This window comes from Phoenix dactylifera, chromosome 2 (assembly GCF_009389715.1).
Source record: "Phoenix dactylifera cultivar Barhee BC4 chromosome 2, palm_55x_up_171113_PBpolish2nd_filt_p, whole genome shotgun sequence".
NCBI lineage: Eukaryota > Viridiplantae > Streptophyta > Magnoliopsida > Arecales > Arecaceae > Phoenix > Phoenix dactylifera.
In genome coordinates this window covers 5,188,010-5,207,097 of record NC_052393.1, presented here as the reverse complement: position 1 = coordinate 5,207,097, position 19,088 = coordinate 5,188,010, and the positions used below count along the sequence as shown (strand labels likewise).

The 19,088-nt window shown below is 48.6% G+C and overlaps 1 protein-coding gene across 2 annotated transcripts; it reads right to left on the bottom strand.

The window, feature by feature from the left end:
- Nucleotides 1–1,422: 1,422 nt before the first annotated feature.
- On the bottom strand, nucleotides 1,423–7,866 carry LOC103708041 (4-coumarate--CoA ligase-like 6). 2 transcript variants are annotated; one of them, XM_026804561.2, is made up of 6 exons: nucleotides 6,632–7,866; nucleotides 6,210–6,399; nucleotides 4,268–4,413; nucleotides 3,792–3,859; nucleotides 3,628–3,706; nucleotides 1,423–1,801 (listed from the first exon to the last, which is right to left on the bottom strand). In XM_026804561.2, the coding sequence occupies exons 1-6, from the start codon at nucleotides 7,682–7,684 to the stop codon at nucleotides 1,685–1,687; spliced, it is 1,653 nt and encodes a 550-aa protein (XP_026660362.2). In that variant the 5' UTR covers nucleotides 7,685–7,866; the 3' UTR covers nucleotides 1,423–1,684. The 2 variants fall into 2 exon arrangements, with proteins under 2 accessions (XP_026660362.2, XP_008791017.3); XM_008792795.4 differs by having other exon boundaries at nucleotides 3,604–3,706; nucleotides 6,632–7,861.
- Between the last annotated feature and the right edge of the window lie 11,222 nt (nucleotides 7,867–19,088).

Sequence of the window (19,088 nt, the reverse complement as noted above, 5' to 3'; positions counted from 1 at the left end):
TTATCCTTTAATTAAAATTGGGGTATAGAAATGGCTGAGGGTGCAAATGTGTCCAATCGAACCGGGATATGAATGACCTTGACCCAATCCAGTTCCTTATTTGGGTCCTAATTTTGAACCCAGATCTAACTCAATAGAAGATCGGGTCGGATCGGATCCATAGCTACAATTTTTGACCCAACGGGTCATTTGGGTCGGGTCGGATCCATGTATAATCCAGACTAAAAAAATTTGGGTCCAGGTATTGTTTTTGTCGAACAAGTTGAGGGCTTCTTGGTGCTCGCCCCACCGAGCGATTCTATAGAGGAGGATGTTATAGAGGGTAGCAACGGGGCAGCCATCAAGGGAGTGGGGAGCATTGTCAACGGCGGCGGCGGTGTAGGGGAAGGGGTGGGAGAGGAGTAGATGGAGGAGGGGGTTGAGGCGACCGGTGACAGCGAGGGTGCAGACATCCACTCGTAGGTGGAGTGATCGTGGCGGACAGAGTTAACATCGGCATCCGAGACGAAGATTTTGAGGTCGCAGGGGGCAAGGCCAGGGTAGTGTCAAAAGCAGTGACGAAGGAGGTGGAGTAGGTCAGCAAAGATGAAGGATGGCTTGAGGTGGAAACGGAGGAAGCGAGCGGGGTGGGAAAGGGGTGCAAGGGAGAGGGAGAGGACAGGAGCCCGGGGGTGGGGGGAGGGGAGGGGAGGGATTGGGGATGACGCCATGGCTAGGGTCAAGGTCAGGGTCACGAAGAGGATTCATTCTCAATGAAGAGACGGTGGAAATAGAAGGGTGCAGCCTTAAAGTAGTGAAGAGTGGAGCGATTTGGCCTCAGTCCTCACGGAGTCGGACTGTCGAAGCGACGAAGAGAATCAAGGGATTGAGCGATTTTCCTGCGGCTGTGGCCTGTGGGCCCACGAACACAAATGGATAATTCGGGTTCGGATTGGGTTGGATCGAATCATTAGTAAATGATCCAAAATTGACCCAAAAAACAACAGGCCGGGTCAGGTTTGGGTGAGATTCAATAAACCCAGACCTGATCCGAAAAATGGAATGGATTCAATTTTAAAACCCGACCCAGCCCACAGTCCTCTAAAATGGTTTGGGTCAAGTCTGACCAAGTTGGATCGGGCCGGGTCACGGATCAACCCGACCCATTTGCAGCTTTAGAAGTGGCACTAAAGAGATGTCATTCCAAACTAATAGCACCATCAACTATGGGAAATGGGCCTTGCAACAATATCTCTTCGTGACAATGAAAAATCCAATGTGCAAAAGGCCTTATCTATGCATCCGTGCTATTAGTTTCTATTCAGCTATAATTGGCTATTATCGCAAGCAATATAGACATTGGTATCAAAACTGAACTCCTGCTTATAGGCAAATGTTAAAAATCACTCCATTCATCACTCTAACTCATAAAGAAGACTGGAATTTTTCCACAGCAAATGATGCCTCTCGTATTGTTTCAGGCGATATTTATTATTGTAGCCATCTCCTAAATGATTGGGACCGGTAACATTATTTGCAGGAGTTTGGTAATAACATTGTCAAACCCCGGGGGTTACAATGTAAGAAACAAGTTCATAAAGGCAATTGTGTATGACCTTTATTTTCCCCGAGAAGACCATCTACCATAAAAATTATAGCTGTAATAAAAAGTTACTGTAGCTAGAAGCTAGGCTTGGTGCTAGCGTTACAGCTTGGAAGCCCCATGGTTGTCCCTCAGAAGCCTTCTCAATACCTTTCCTGCTGCTGACTTGGGAATTGAGTTCACAAATACCACCTTCCTCACCTTCTTGCATGGAGCTACCTATAAGACATATTTATGAAAATCATCAAATTAATAGAGAATTTTAAGTCTAGTCAAGAAAACAGCAACTCAAATGTCAATTCTGTAAGTGAATTTCATTCTCAAAAAATTGGTGGTACCAGAGTTAAAATGGTGTCCTAAATCTGAGAGTCAAATATGGTATATTCAAGAAACTGATATATGATTCTAATCCCAAGACTTGAAGTCAGGGCTAATTACTCTCCGATTTGAAAGTTTCCAGCATCGGATTGTAGACGATGCGAACGCAAGCAGCTGCTAGAATAGGAACAGTCAATGGTTAAGAAAGAAATCCATACCTTTTGAAATGCATGCACCAGGACTCAGTCCATTGGTTGGTTGGTTTTGGTGATAGTCCTTGGAACTGTGGACGAGGGTTCTAATAATAAACTTGTGATGCTAAACCTCCCAATCAATGGGCCCAAATATTGGCTACCAAGGATTTTTTTTATATATTGATTTTGAAAGGAAAAGCTGAAGTTCATGGACCATTTCCAGTTTATTACCAACAAAATAGAAAAAAAGAGGCCTAGGATTAAAGATAAGGATGATGCAAATCCAGGATTTGAGATGGCAAAAAATCATCAGAAAAGCATAGGCAGTCATAAGCTACAGCTCCTGAAACATGAGTGCTGGACAAGGGAAAAAATAAGAGAAATCAATGACTCGCCAAAATCAGCAGCCATTTTAGACCCATAGCAGTGGCGAAAAAGATATGTCTGCAGGTTCAGATGAATTAAGATATGTCACCTCTTTTCTGTTTTGCATGTGATGGTAGCACAGTGGGATGTGCTTCTTGGAAAATCATTAGATGCTTTAGAGAAGATAGACAGAAGAGCTACAATTAAAAGGTCATCTTCCTTGGAGTATTTTTTTAAAGAACCGACAAAAATGTCTTATCGATATCTGGTCGGCCGAGAAGTATTATAACTAAATTTTAGGACACGAGAAGCATGAACATGGAGAATCCTAACATGAAAAATCATATGGTACTTGTAGCGAAGTAGGGATCTCATAATACTCGTGGCCTGTATATGGCAAGATAAAAGGTTGTTAAGAAAATCTTGACCCAATATAATCCTAAAGTGGTTCAATTATTGGATGACAATAATTGGCTTATTTTATTTTGCCAGACAATGCATAGGTGCTAGGCACCTGAAGTTCGAAAGGTTTTGATTTAACTTTGGCTCTTACTATAAAGAGGCATTGCATTGCTCAGTTTTATCAAAAAAACACTCATGTTGAAATTAAATATCATGGAAATAGTTGTTTGACTTATATGACTTCTATGATCCTAATGTTCTTGACACCTGACTCACATTTTCACGTAAAGTCTGTTAAGCAGCCGAACAGCTTATAGAGTCTAGACATGACTTTTTCCAAAACCTCTAAAAAACATCATCTTCAGTATAACTTCTTAATGACATCTAATTATCGAGTCTTAAGTTTCAGGAAAGCCTCAAATTTTTGAGTATGTTAGGTTCCCTGCAACCAATTCGTGGTTAACAATTCTAGGCAACTCATTAGATTATTAGGATCATCCAGTCCGCACGAAATTTGAGCTAAGATCCATCATCAGATAGAACATATAGCAAGGTTCATTTATCACATGGTCTTTAGATGGAAACTACATAATTCTATGTTGCAGTAGATTTGCATGTTGCCCTTCCCCTGGGCAAATTCTTATAAACATTTTCATGCTGTAGATTCCTAGTAGGTATAATTTACTGAAAATTGCAGCAATAGATGTCTAATAAGATAAGGATAAAATCAAGGCAAATTACCAGCTGAGATATGTATTCAATTACTTCTGAAGAAGAAAGCACACTTCCAGGCCTCCTAACCACGAATGCAACCGGTATCTCCCCAGCCTCTTCATCTGCAGCACTAGAGGGGAAAGAGCACTAAATAAGAATAAAGAAGAAACCAGAGCAAATCTATCTTCTCCATTTCATGAGGTTTAGGGACTTACAATGTCACTGCAACATCAAGAATCTCAGGGTGGTGAATCAGTAGGGCCTCTAAGTCAGCTGGAGCTATCTGCACCATTGCACCAAAAAAGAAGAGGATAATTTAAGGAAGTACTAGAAGTCTAGAACCAAAAACAGACTATTGAAATGTGATTTCTCAGTAGGGCCTCTAAGTCAGCTGGAGCTACTGCACCATTGTACCAAAAAAGAAAAGGATAACTCAAGGAAGTATTAGAAACAAAAATGGATTCCTGAAATGTACCGAAACGTTGAGGAAGCAATTTCATATAATTTCCTTCATATTTTTCATTCTTTATGCTTAACACCATCAGTTGATTTTTTTTTTAATTGAAAAACATTTATGCATTGTTTTGTTCGAACAAATGATCTAAGCCTGAGATATATCCAACTGATTGAGCTAAACACATGATTTGATTACTCTGCTGCCATTCTTATCATATTCTCATTTTATGTGTACCTGATATCCCTTGTACTTGATTGTATCTTTCAAGCGGTCCAAAACATACAAGTACCCATCTTGATCAAAATGTGCAATATCGCCTGTCCTTAACCAACCACCGTCAGCAATTGTTGATGATGCAGCTTCCTCACCATTTAAGTATCCTGTGAAGATCAATTGTTCACATGGAATAGGCCAATATATGAGTGTGAGAAAGGATGAAAACAAACACATATGCTAGTAACTGGTCAGGGTAAAAAAGGAAAAAGATTGTCCAATAATCTTTGAGCTGCCATGCAAAGATGGATGTACTGCAAGGAATTTGTGCATTGTTTAATGGCGAACTTAGAACATGGTCACAAAAATTTTGCTTACAAACATAAAATACAATACATGTCCTTGATTAAGGTTTGTGGCATTTTATTTGAATAAAAATAATGAGGAACTACTTTGACTAATATATCCATTACAAGAGTCCATATATGCAAGAGGAAGATGTGGATTTTTCTGAAGTGACCGAAGCTGTCTTTCGGTCTACAATAGAAGGCTGAGTACTTGCATATCAATATTCAATCATCTCCTACTGTAGCTATCTCCTCATAGATAGATGAGGCAATAGGAACCATCTGGCATCAAATGTCAAGTTCTTCTCTGAGTAACTTTCTTAAGAGGTCCACAAGATGGTCCATCAATATGGATCATGCCAAAGAGGGGTTGATTTGCTCCATATCAACAATATGTGCATTCTCAAGCACATATTACCAATCCCATCTCAACTTTATCATTGCCATGATTCTCAGCTTCTTGCTTCAAGATGTGCTTCATTGTGGATCAATAAGTTAACCTATGACTTCAAAAAATTCACATGAACCATTATGCATCCTTTTCATTGTCACCATGCTTAGCCAAGTCTTATCAGTTAGAAGCCCATCATCAACTGCAGAGATTCTTTTCAAAGATTTTAGAATGTGAATGAGAAAAGGATAAAATACTTTGGAATGGAAGTAGAATTCCTATGCCTCTCATGCAACACTATAGGTTTCTAAGTTCTAATTAGTAAATAAATTTAGCTACTTTTGAAGATAATTTGATCCTCATTCCTCAAGGATGAGCCTGCATATAAAGCTGGACTCACATTTATGAAATTCTTGGGCTATATATACATGGCCTATGTTGTGCTTCACCTCTCGAGAAAAATTAACTTTTTTTGAAATTTAGCTCCAGATGCTTCAACATAGAACTAGAACAATACCCATGACTCTAGTTTAAAATGAAAGATCAATAAAGTGCAATTAATTTCCATAATCTTCTTAAAAATGCATATCCAATTTTACATGCATTATATAAAGTCATCAAAATATTTCTATAACACAGGTTGCTAATTGTAGAAAGAATTTGAAATTTCTGTATCAAGTGTAAAGCAATACTTTGGAATGGTAAGATTTGGTGATTTAGAAGGGACTACTATAGTATGTTATTCAATGTCAAGCAAACAATATGAGATAGGATTCAACTCAAACTATTTTGTATCATATTGAAATATACGGTAGACAGTATGAGACATGTGGGTTCTCACTGAGCCAAAAAAAAGAAAAAACAAATGACCACAAAAGAAATAATTTCTAAATGTCTCCATGCCATAAGCAAGGAATGATGCCTATTCTGTTTATCATACGATGCACACAAATAGTTATAAAAGGATGATATTTCACTAAGATGGAAGGTTAATTTCGAGCAATATTAGCTCCCTCAAAAGTTACACTGAAAAATGTTGAGAAGTTGCAGCATGTCTTTGGCCATTGAGCTTCACTTGTTATGCAACATCTCTCACGTTGTTAAGAAAACCATGAATGATAAAGAACACCCGACTTCTCCGAAGAGAAATTTAGAGACAAACACATATTCTCACAGACCATCAGTCATGTCTAGATGCATCAGCTCATGAACTGAAAAGTTTTACCTTTCATGATAGCCGGTCCACGTAGCCAAAGCTCGCCCATGATGCCTGAAGGCAAAGCAGATCCAGTTTTCAAATCAATTATTTTGGCTTCCATGTTTGGAGCTAAGAGTCCCACCGAAGTATACTGTTTGCAGTCTGCCGTATTGAAACCACGAGTTGCTACTGCAGTAGACTCAGTCATCCCATAGCCCTGATCAGGAAACAAAGCTTTTAAGAAAATTTGATCACATAAAAAAAAGAAAAAGAGGTCACCAACATTGAAATCCAGATGCTGCCATGAGAGCTTATGTAATGGAGGTATAAGCAAAGAAGCTCTCATTGGCACAAAGAAACATATAGAAAGCATTGTTTGCGATGTTTCCTGAGATGTTCCAAGGTTTCATGCAAGTAATAATGAAGGATGGGATACTAGCGATCATCACCTGAATGAGATCAACATGAGGAAAGACTTCAAGGAAGTCCTGTATCAACTTTTCACTAAGAGGAGCTGCCCCACAAGAGACCTGCGTCAAAGACCGCAAATCACAGCCACTGGAATCTTTAACTCTCTTGAGAAGGGCGGCCAACATTGGCGGGACCACGGGGAAGTGAGTGACCTTGTATCCATCAATAACTCTAAGTGCCTCCTCTGCGGTGAACCTCCTCATAACCACAACTGTGGAACCCAAGGAAAGGAGCCCCATTGTGAAGAGGGACAGACCGTAGACATGAAACATAGGTACGGCCGCAAGGTAGACATTCTTCCAGCTCTCGGTATGATACTGCGAAGCCTCGAACCGGACAAAGAGCTCCACCATTGCGATGAAATTGGCATGGGTGATGACGACTCCTTTGCTGAGTCCAGAAGTGCCGGAAGAAAACAGTATCGCGGCGGCGTCGGTCTGCCGAATTAGAGGCTTCGGTGCTTGCTTCGGATCCCTCGAAAGAAGCTGACTGAAGCCGGAGAATTGTGCGGCATCAAAATCCAATCTTTCGGGGACTGTGACCACCCGAACACCCAATCCATCAAATTTCCCCACGTTCTCGGAGAAAGTGAAGACCAATCCCACCTTGGAAATGCTCGTCTGCTTCTTAATCTCTCCGGGCTTGCTCAGAGGATTCATCGTAGTAACAATGGCGCCGACGGACATGACGCCCAGCAATATAACGGGGAAGAGAATGGTATTGGGCAACAGGATCAGAACCACATGGCCACTGGAGATGCCGATGTGGTCGAGGCCAGAGGCCATGGACTCGACCATGTCGCGAAGCTTGCGATACGATATCGAAAACCCGGACACGGAGTCGACCAAGGCTGTGACACCTTGGTGGCCATGGGAGAAGAGGAAGGACACCAAGTCCTGGAATGGGTTCTCGGGAAGGTCTCTTGGGGGGTGCTTGCTAGTATAGACGCCGGTCTCTGGCGAGAAAAAGCTTGGATATTGGCTCTGGTTCCGAGACATGGAGTTGAAAAGCTCGCGAGATTTCATCTCCATTAGAGAAAAGAAGACCAAACAAACAAACAAAAAAACAGGGCCGAGGGAGAGAGAGATCGGAAGGGGTTTAAGTAATGAAATGGAGCAGGGGAGAGACGTACGTGGAAGGGAAGACGAGATGGCCGGGAAGCAGAGCGTCCGCTTTTAAAAGCAGAGAGGTGACGATGCTTGAACCCACCGAAGGCGCTTTTCTCCACAAGCGAAGCGGGTTCATGGGCTTGATTATAGTTGGGTCGGGTTATGGTTTTCCCGGTTTGGAATAATTGGGGGAATTCGTCGGGGTGACAGCTCCGCACTTACGTTATAAGATTAACGTGCTCCATTTGCTCGATCCCAATTTGCTTAAATTGCATGCCCAAAACGAAGTTGGGAATACCAAGAGCTATCCATGATGTTTTTTTAAAAAAATTTGTTATCGTGAAACAATTTCTTGTGATATCACCGTCAGAGATGGAATCCATTGGTTGTGATATCGCCATCAGAGATGGAATGCATTTGTTGAGGAGCAGAAGGCAAATGAGAGAAGAAATCAAACAATGTCGTTGTTTCAAGAAAAGAGGTCTCATCGCCCTAGGAAAGATAGAATTAGGTTCACTAAAAAAGTTGTAACAACTAAGATCTTTTTGACAAAAAAAAATTCTCAATTTTATAGATTTAAACATTCTATTCTTTCATTGAGATATTTTTTATAGAATAATAATAATAATAGCAAATATTGTATAACATTTGCACTAATTATTTATTAAATTTAAAAATATCCTTAGTTAAGTATTTTTAACTAAAAAAATAGTTTTATTTGATTCATATATCAAGATAATGTATGAAAAAGACCGGAACAGATTGCTATCATTACTTTTTCTATTATTCCTTAATATTTCTTGGTGTGACGACAGAAAGTGATATGATAGATTCCTCAACGAAAAAAAAAGGAAAGTAACAGCTCATAACGCAACTACAACAACATGGTTATTTGTCCAGATAATAGCGGATTCAAAAAGATGGTATTATAAATATTTTTTTTGTTAAAATTGAAAGCTAGAAAATAGTATTCTATTTAGTCGACATGGTTTATGTGAAAAATGTCCAAAAATTTACTTATATAGCTGTTGCTGGAAATTGGACCCGGGGGCCGCCGCGAAGCCGGGGAAGGAGGAGCTCCGCTGCTACAGGGGGCGGACGGCGGTGCGCCGGCCGGCAACGTCCTCCTGGAGGGTGTAAGTCCTGCAAAAAGCCGGTGGCCGGGCTCCCCGGCGCCGGCCCTCCGATGCTTAAGTCAGAGGGGGCCAATATGTGGAGAGAGCAGGGAAGAGAGTATATGGAGAAGACAGCACGAACATTTGGATAAGATAAAGAAGACGAAGAGGATGATGTCCTCAATTGTGTCTGTGCTTCCCGGCGGGTTCAGTCCCGGGGATCTGTTTCCGTTTTCGTTGTCCCCCCCCTTGGTTCTCCCAGGTTCCCTTTTATAGGAGGGGATTACGTTATCTGGGAGGTAACCGGGGGATTTGTCCCTGTCTGTGATAATTGGGCACGATTTGGCCCATTTATGGCATAGTGGAGAATGGGGCCGAATCAGACCGGAACCAGGGAGTTGTCACGGTCGATCGGACCTGTTGGAGTGGTTGAACCGCTGGCCGTAGCGGGCCTGGGGTCTGTGGATGGTAAGTGCATTTATTACCGAATGAACCGGCGGTCAGGTAGAGCCATGCGCTCTGATGGTTCAGTGATCCGGAGATCGTCTTAGGCCGTGTTCATTAAATGCCTGAGTGCATCGGAGACTTGAGGGAGTCTCATGCATTAATGGCAGGTCGTGCCGAACGCCTGCGGAGATCTTACGCCTTGATGGCTTGGAGATAGTGGCAGGTCGCAAGCCGTAGGAGTTGTCAAGTCCCTTGGACTTTAGGCGGAGGTTGAACATTTGGTTAAGGCATCGGCTCGGCAAGGGTGCCGAGCCGAGCTGGTCGCCCAATGGGGCGCCCTGTGGCGGGGCTGCTTTGAGCACTCCTGGTCGGCGCCCTTTAGGCGAGCACCTTCTAGCAGAGCGCCTCGGTGCCGTCTTTGGTCGGCACTTTCTAACCGAGCAGCTTATTTTGGTTGGGCACCTCTTGGCGCGCACTCTGGTCGGCGCCCTCTAGTCGAGCGCCTTCCTGGGCGGCATCCTTTGGCCGAGCAGCTTTCTGGCCGGCACTCCTTGGCCGAGCAGCTTTCCGGTCGGCGCTCTTCGGCCGAGCGGCTTTCCGGTCGGCGTACTTCGGCCGAGCGCCTCCGTGGATGTATGACTTGGGGTTTTTCCCCCAACACTACCCCCCGACTTCCGAGCTCCAGTTGGCTACCAGCTGGAGCGCGGGAAGTAGCTTTAATTGGGTCATTATGAATTCCGAAAATTTCGATTTACTGCGCGTTTTGAGTTATCGAACGCTTCGAGGTGCCTTTAATAGGCGGCGTCTCTTCTTTCCCGAAGAGTCTCATTATTGGGACACCTTTTGCGAAGCGTTCTCGCGTCGTGGGCTCATGATGGGGCCGCACGATCTTCGATTGCGGACGCCTTTCCGCGCGATCCGATGGGGCGCTTTAGTGTCCGAAGCGCTAGCCCTAATTAAATGCGTCGTTCTGTCTTTTGGATCGACACGCGTCGCCATCTAAACAGGACACAGCGTTTTTCTCGCTAATCTGGGCCGTTGGGGAGGTCTATTTAAACTCTCCCTGGCTCCTTGTCCTCTTTCTATTGCCTTCTGCTTCCAGCTTTCCTTCCAGTCTTCCTCAGACCGAAGTTCCTTCTCTCCGGCGTTTCCCTCAGGTCCCTCTTCTTTTTGATTTTCTCTCTCTTGCAATGGGTTCTTTGCCTAGCGAAGTAGTGTCCACCATGAGTGCCCTGGAGGTCGAGATGACCGAAGAGTGGTTTTTCCCTCTTCACGGGTTCCGTTTGGAACCCGCCAGGCGAAGGGATCGGGTAACCGATCCTCCGGTAGGCCGGATCGGAGTGCACTCGGAGTCACTCTGGGCCGGCCTCCGATTCCCTCTCCACAGCTTTGTGAATGAGTTGTTGGCGGTATGCCAGTTGGTTCCGGCGCAACTTACTCCAAACGCTTGGAGGACAGTGATGGGTTTCCTGTCACTGTGTTTACTGCAGGGGATTCCTACCTCTGTCAACGTCTTCCGGCGACTTTTTATTTTTAAGTCGAACCCGGGAGACGGAGAGTGGCTCTACATCGCCCTTCGGGCGGGTCGGCCACTCTTTCAAGGTGCTCCTTCGTCCATTCATGGCTGGAAGGAGAAATTCTTCTTCCTTGGTTCTGCACAGTCCTGGGGGTTTGACCCCAGGTGGAGGCCGGCCCAGCTTAAATCCATCAACAGGCTCCCCCAGCTTTCTCCGCGTGAGCAGGAGATCTTCGACACCATCCGCAGCCTTGGGGACGGGATTTTGCTGAATGGCCTCATTAGCGAGGACGCCCTGGTGAACGTGGGCTTGAGCTCGGCACGTCCTCAGGGTAAGGATAGTTACAGCAACTTTTTATTTCCTTATTGTTCTAATGTTCTAATTTTGCTTATCTTTGCAGACATCGCAAAAATGGTGACCAAGAGTGAAGTCCTTTACGCCCGCTTCCAGAAGAGGGCAGCCGAGCTCTCGGGGGAGCCCGCGGAGCCGAGAAAGAAGCAGAAGGTCTCGGTAACCTCGACTCCCTCGGCAGCGGTGGTGGCCGAGGCGGGCTCTTCCCGCCCTACGCATCCCGAGGCGGGGTCTTCTCGCCCCGCTATCTCCGAGGCGGGGCCTTCTCAGCCTGCGCGCCCTGAGGCTGATCGGAGAGAGGGCGCGGGCTCGGGGGCTCGGGCTCCAGAACCCCGATGGCGCCCCCATGCCCGGCGCCCTTGGTGCAAGTCCCTGGTCGGCAGGACGCTCCAGTTGCCGACCAGGGGAGGAGTTCAGCGGGTCCCGTGGTTGCACGCCCCGCTGTAGTTGTGCGGCGGTTAGACCAGCCGCTCGCCCGACCCCAGCCCCTTAGCTCCCAACCGGGGAGCGGTCAAGGAGCCTTGGGGTCGGCTCCACCTAGGCCAGATGGCGCTGGCCTCCCGGGCCCTTTGAGCTCGGAAGAACGGGTGCCCTTCGCACCCACCTGGTCGGTGTTCGAGGGCGATTCGGCCCTCGAAAACCCGCGAGTGGCGCGCGAAGTTTTTCGGCTTGCGCTGCTCCCGGCCGACCGGGCCATAATGCAGTCCATGAGCTACAACGCTTTTATGGACGCTACGCGCTGCAACTCCGTCCGGGTAAGCAAAATTTTTCGCCTGAGTAATCTGTATTGTTTTTCTACTAGCGGCGCCTTATATTTTCCTTTTCGTCTTCTTTACAGTATTTGCACGAGACGGAGATGCTGATGCACCTGGTTCAAGAATACCGGGAGAAAGCCCGGAGGTGCCAGCGCGGCTATGAGGAGGCCCAGAGAAGGTACATGGCCGCCGAGGCGAAGTACCAAGCCTCCGAAGAGAAGTACCAGGCCTCTGAGGCCGAACAACGGGTGCTCCAAGAGAAGGTCGGAGCATCCGATGAAAGGATTCGAGCTCTGACAGCCGAGCTCGATGAAGAGAAGGGCGCGCACGCATTGGCAAGGTCCGAGCTGCGCGCCGCGGAGGCTCGATTGGCTAAGGCCGAGCAGGCGTTGGCCTCCCGCGAGCAGGAGGTGGGAAATGCCCGCCTCCGACATTCGGAGCTCGAGCAGGAGCTGAGGGACCTCGAGCGGAGAGCCGCTTACCACGAGGCCCGGGAGATAGAGGCCCGGGAGAACGCCCAAAACGCAGTGAAGCTCTTCCGTGAGTCGGAAGAGTTTCACGAACTCATGGCTGAGGAGGGCGTGAACGGGCTGATCCAAGGCTTCCGGGATTTCCGCAATCAGCTGCGGCGGCTTCTCCCGGATTTTGATGTTAACCTGCTCCAGCCGGGAGCAGGGAGGGCGGAAACAGAGGCAGAAACTCCAGAGGCGGAGGCAGAAACTCCGGGGGCCGAGGCGACCATAGCTGTCCCCGAAGTGACCGAGGTCGCCCCCGAGGCTACTCCTATTGCTGCCGAGGCCATCGAAGAGGTACCGGCAGCCGAGCCAACCACTCCTGGTACTGCCGAGGCCGAGGTGGTCGAGCTCGAGCCTCCGATGTAATTGTCATTTCTTGTAAAGTCGGGATGGCTTCCCATACTTGTAAGGGCCAAACCCGGATTTTGTACTTAGCCTACGGGCCTTTTTGAAATGAATATACATTTCTTTTTTGAAAACTCGTCTGTCGTAGCCTAAAGTTTTTCTGCTCGGATCCGTTTTAGGTTCCGAGGATATGGGCTCTAGGGCCTCAGCTTTTCCCGCCACAGGGTTTGAGTTTGAGTTTGGCTTGCCGAGCTCCATTGCTCGGTTCTTCGACTAGTGGTATAACAACGCTTGTGCTTATACCAAGGATTTGGGCTCGGAAAGTCTTTCCGAGCTCAGTCCAGAATTCGACCGAGCCCTAAGGCGGTCTCTAGGACTTAAAATTTTTGCGTAATTAGTGAACTTCGACCCTCGCATTGCCGGGGCGGACCAGATTCGTTTCCAACGAATGGGTCGAATGCTCGTCAACTCGTGACGGGAATTCACGGGACTTAGTGTAATAATACGCTGGTGTCATGAGCACTCCTTCGCCGAGGCGATTGAAGACGCTCCTCTGCTCGGCGTCCGTTCTTTGAGGACATCGGCAGAGAAAAATCCAAGACAATGTAGAAGCATTAAATGAATGGGTACCTTGTACCGTATGCATCCTTGCGCCGAGGCGGCTGAAGACGCTTCTCTGCTCGGACTCCGTTCTTCGAGGACGTCGGCAGAGAAATTCAAAAACAGAATAGATAATGTAAAAACATTAAGTAAATGGGTACCTTGTACCGTATGCGTCCTTGCGCCGAGGCGACTGAAGACGCTTCTCTGCTCAGACTCCGTTCTTCGAGGACGTCGGCAGAGAAATAGATAAAATGATGTAGAAACATTAAATACATGGGTACCTTGTACCGTGTGCGTCCTGGCGCCGAGGCGACTGAAGACGCTTCTCTGCTCGGACTCCGTTTTTGGAGGGCGTCGACAGAGGAATCCAATAATAGGTAATGTAAAGACATTAAATAAATAGGTACCTTGTACCGTGTGCGTCCTGGCGCCGAGGCGACTGAAGACGCTTCTCTGCTCGGACTCCGTTTTTGGAGGGCGTCGACAGAGGAATCCAATAATAGGTAATGTAAAGACATTAAATAAATAGGTACTTTGTACCGTGTGCGTCCTGGCGCCGAGGCGACTGAAGACGCTTCTCTGCTCGGACTCCGTTTTTGGAGGGCGTCGACAGAGAAATCCAATAATAGGTAATGTAAAGACATTAAATAAATAGGTACCTTGTACCGTGTGCGTCCTGGCGCCGAGGCGACTGAAGACGCTTCTCTGCTCGGACTCCGTTTTTGGAGGGCGTCGACAGAGAAATCCAATAATAGGTAATGTAAAGACATTAAATAAATAGGTACCTTGTACCGTGTGCGTCCTGGCGCCGAGGCGACTGAAGACGCTTCTCTGCTCGGACTCCGTTTTTGGAGGGCGTCGACAGAGGAATCCAATAATAGGTAATGTAAAGACATTAAATAAATAGGTACCTTGTACCGTGTGCATCCTGGCGCCGAGGCGACTGAAGACGCTTCTCTGCTCGGACTCCGTTTTTGGAGGGCGTCGACAGAGAAATCCAATAATAGGTAATGTAAAGACATTAAATAAATAGGTACCTTGTACCGTGTGCGTCCTGGCGCCGAGGCGACTGAAGACGCTTCTCTGCTCGGACTCCGTTTTTGGAGGGCGTCGATAGAGAAATCCATCGATGAAGGAACGAGCCGAGCTCGTTGGTTGAAGCTGGTAAAGAATGAGCCGAGCTCGTTTGGCCAATAAAGACAACATCCCAACGTATCGGGGCATCCCGATGAACCGGGGCATCTCGACGTCTCGAGGCATCCCGGCCGAGGTCGGGGTAGGAGCACGAGCCGAGCTCGTCCGGTCAGAGGACCGCTATTCAACAATCGATGGAGCACGAGCCGAGCTCGTCCAGTCAGAGAGGACCGCTACTCAATAAATGGAGCACGAGCCGAGCTCATCCGGTCAGAGGACCGCTACTCAATAATCGATGGAGCACGAGCCGAGCTCGTCCGGTCAGAGAGGACCGCTACTCAATAATCGATGGAGCACGAGCCGAGCTCGTCTGGTCAGAGAGGACCGCTACTCAATAGTCGATGGAGCACGAGCCGAGCTCGTCCGGTCAGAGAGGACCGCTTCTCAATAATCGATGGAGCACGAGCCGAGCTCGTTCGGTCAGAGAGGACCGCTACTCAATAATCAATGGAGCACGAGCCGAGCTCGTCCGGTCAGAGAGGACCGCTACTCATGTCTCGACGCCTCGAGCTTCCCGGTAACCGGGGCATCCCGACGTCTCGGGGCATCCTGACCGTGGCCAGGGTAGGAGAACGAGCCGAGCTCGTTGATGGAGAGCGCACCATAAACTCATGGACATCTTCAGGGAGTCCACGCAGGTACTCCATCATCCCGAGGTATCAGGGCATCCCAACCGTGGTTAGGGAAGAAGAATAAACCTGATGCCATGAGATAATCAAAAAAATTGGTGAGCTCGGAATAAGTTCGCAAACCATCAGTTTATCGTGAAATGAAATTCATAGAGTGAAATTCATAGAATGAAATTTAATGGTTGAATAATGAGGGACCCCTTAGGGTTCTACTGGTGGTACACGCGGAGATTTTCAGAGCTCCAGCTCCGCGGAATGGGAGTCCCATCTAGAGACTCCAATTGATAAGCTCCGGGTCGGCGAATGCGCGTGACTCGGTATGGTCCCTCCCAATTCGGGGCCAGCTTCCCTCGCTCAGTTGGTCGGGAGGTTTCAGCTCTTCTTAGGACAAGGTCCCCTGGTCTGAAAGATTTGACTTTGACCCTGGCGTTGTAGTACTGAGCTATCTTTTGTTGGTACCTTGCCATACGCACTCGGACGACCTCCCTTGTTTCCTCGATCAGGTCGAGGTTGCCTCTGAGCTGCGAAGAGTTGGAGCTAGCATCGTGGTGCTCGACTCTTGGAGAGGGGAGCCCAATCTCTAGTGGAATGACGGCCTCCGTCCCATATGTCAGGTTGAAGGGAGTCTCGCCGGTGGGGACGCGGAACGTAGTCCGGTAGGCCCACAGGACATTGTATAGGTCTTCGACCCATTATCCTTTGGATTTGTCGAGCCTGGTTTTGAGACCCTGCAAAATAGTACGATTTGTTACCTCGGTTTCTCCGTTTGTCTGAGGATGCGCGACCGAGGTGAAGCGGTGGTCAATGCCAAGCTCGGAACAGAACTCTCTGAAATGGATGTTGTCGAACTGGCGACCGTTGTCAGAGATAAGGATGCGGGGGAGCCCAAATCTGCAAATGATAGACTTCCAAACGAAATCCCGCATCTTCTGCTCGGTGATCCGGGCGAGGGGCTCAGCTTCCACCCACTTAGTGAAGTAGTCGATGGAGACGACCAGGAACTTCCTTTGCCCGGTGGCCAGAGGAAATGGCCCGAGGATGTCAATTCTCCACTGGGCAAAAGGCCAAGGGGAGCTGATAGAAGTCAAAGGAGCCGAGGGCCGGCGCTGAACATTGGCGTTCCTTTGGCACCGGTCGCATCTTTAGACGAAATCCATAGCATCCTTCTGGAGTGTCGGCCAATAATATCCTTGGCGCAGAATTTTATGGGCCAAGGCTCGTCCTCCCAGATGGTTTCCACAAATTCCTTCGTGGACTTCGCGCAGGGCATAATTAGCTTCCGTTGGGCGAAGGCATCTGAGAAGGGGAGAGGTGAAGGATTTCCGATAGAGCTTTCCCTCGTATAGTATGTATCGGGTGGCGAGGCGCTTGATTCGGCGAGCCTCTCGTACATCAGCAGGGAGGGTTTCGTCTTGCAGATAGCTGATGAGTCCATCCATCCAGCTTGGCTCGAGCTCGGTGCAGAGGGTCTGCTCGGGCTCGTCTGTGCTGGGCTTTTGGAGATATTCCAGGACTGCCTCTTTGGGAAGCTCGCTCATGCGAGAGGACGCCAGCTTTGATAGCTGGTCGGCCCTGAGATTCTCCGACCTGGCAATATGTTGAATGTGGAAAGAGTCCAAGGTCGAGGCGAGATCCCGTACCTTCTGGAGATACTTCTGCATGGTCGGGTCTCTGGCTTCGAAGTCGCCCACAATTTGGTTGACGACGAGCTGAAAATCACTGAAGGCCTTCAAGTCCTTCACTCTTAGCTCTTTGGCTAGCTTAAGCCCGACGACGAGCGCTTCATACTCCGCCATGTTATTGGAAGCAGGAAACTCGAGGCGCAGGGCCTACTCGGCGACCACCCCCTCCGGGCTGGTGAGAATAAATCCTGCTCCACTACCCCCCGAGTTTGAAGAGCCATCGACATGTAGAGCCCATGTAAAACTCGGGGTCCGCTCCAGCGGTGGCTCGGGTTCAGGCTCGACCTCATCTGGTATGGTGCACTCGGCTATAAAGTCTGCGAGTGCTTGTGCTTTGATCGCCTGTCTGGGCCGGTACTCAATGTCGAATTCTCCGAGCTCAATGGCCCATTTAGTGATCCGACCCGCACGATCTGATCTCTGCAGGATCTGCTTGATCGGCTGGTCAGTCAGCACAGCCACTGTGTGAGCTTGGAAGTAGGGTCGGAGCCTCCGAGCTGAGATGACCAAAGCATAGGCGGTCTTCTCAAGCTTGGAGTATCGGGTCTCAGCATCCCTTAAGACCCGGCTGGTGTAATACACCGGTTTCTGAAGTTTCCCCTCCTCTCGGACCAAGACCGAGCTTACCGCAACAGGGGAGACAGCTAAATACAAGTAGAGGAGCTCACCCTGTTGAGGCTTCGTGAGTAGGGGAGGGGAAGCCAGCAGGTGCTTGAGCTCTTCAAAAGATTGCTGGCACTCGTCCGACCACAAAAAGTTCTTCGGCTTCTTGAGGGCTGCAAAGAATGGAAGGCAGCGCTCGGCTGAGCGGGAGATAAACCTCCCGAGGGCTGCCACTCGGCCCGTGAGCCGCTGTACCTCCTTGACCGTTCTGGGAGGCGTCATCCTTTGGAGGGCTCGGATCTTCTCTGGATTGGCCTCGATTCCTCGTTGTGTAATGATGAAGCCGAGGAATTTGTCGGAGGTGACCCCGAATGCACATTTAGCTGGGTTGAGCTTCATCTGGTACTTTCGGAGTGTGGAGAATGCTTCGTTGAGGTCGGCTATGTGGTCTTGCGCCGCCTTGCTTTTCACCAGCATGTCATCCACGTAGACCTCCATGTTTCGGCCTATTTGGTCTTTGAAGATCCGGCTGACCAGCCTTTGATAAGTCGCCCCGGCATTTTTTAGACCGAATGGCATCACTTTGTAGCAGTAGGTTCCCCCGTCGGTGATGAAGGTTGTCTTTTCCTCGTCTTCTGGCGCCATGCGGATCTGGTTATATCCGGAAAAGGCGTCCATGAATGCCAGCAGCTCGTGACCCGAGGTGGAGTCCACGAGCTGGTCGATGCTGGGAAGTGGAAAGCTGTCCTTCGGGCAGGCTTTATTCAGGTCGGTGTAGTCCACGCACATACGCCACTTTCCGCTAGCTTTTTTGACGAGGACCACATTGGCGAGCCATTCCGGGTAGGATATCTCCCGGATGAAGCCGGCTTCAAGGAGCTTGCCGACCTCCTCGGCTGCTGCTCGTTGTCGTTCAGGGGCGGCGCCTCGCTTCTTTTGTCGCACGGGCTTGCAGGTCGGCTTCACCTGAAGCCGGTGGACCATGACCTCCGGGTCTATCCCCGGCATGTCTACAGGCGACCAGGCGAAGACATCCATATTGTCCCGTAGGAAGTCGACGAGGCGACTCCTCTCGTTTTCGCCAAGGCCAGAGCCGATCTGCACGGTTAGCTCGGGAAAGTTCTCTCGTAAGGGAACTTGAATTAACAACTCACCAGGCTCTACCCGCTCTTTCTGGGGGTTGACCCGTGCCTCCATAACTTCAGTTGAGGGCTGGTCAATCGTTGGGGCGGGCACCTCGGCTGGTCGTTTTGCCTCGTGGGTCGCCAGGTAGCATCGCCTTGCCACCATTTGGTCCCCTCGGACTTCACCGACTCCCTGGCTGGTGGGGAATCGCATCAGCAGGTGGTGAGTTGAGACCGCTGCTCGGAGGGCGTTGAGTCCTGGCCTTCCAAGGATGGCGTTGTAAACCGAGGGCAGGCGTATCACAAGGAAGCTCATACCCACGGTACTTTCACGAGGGGCGAGCCCGGCTGTGACCAGAAGGTCGATCTCGCCCTCTACTGGGACTGAATCCCCAGTGAATCCAACTAGCGGAGCATTCATCCTCCGTAGCTGTTCTTTTGTCATC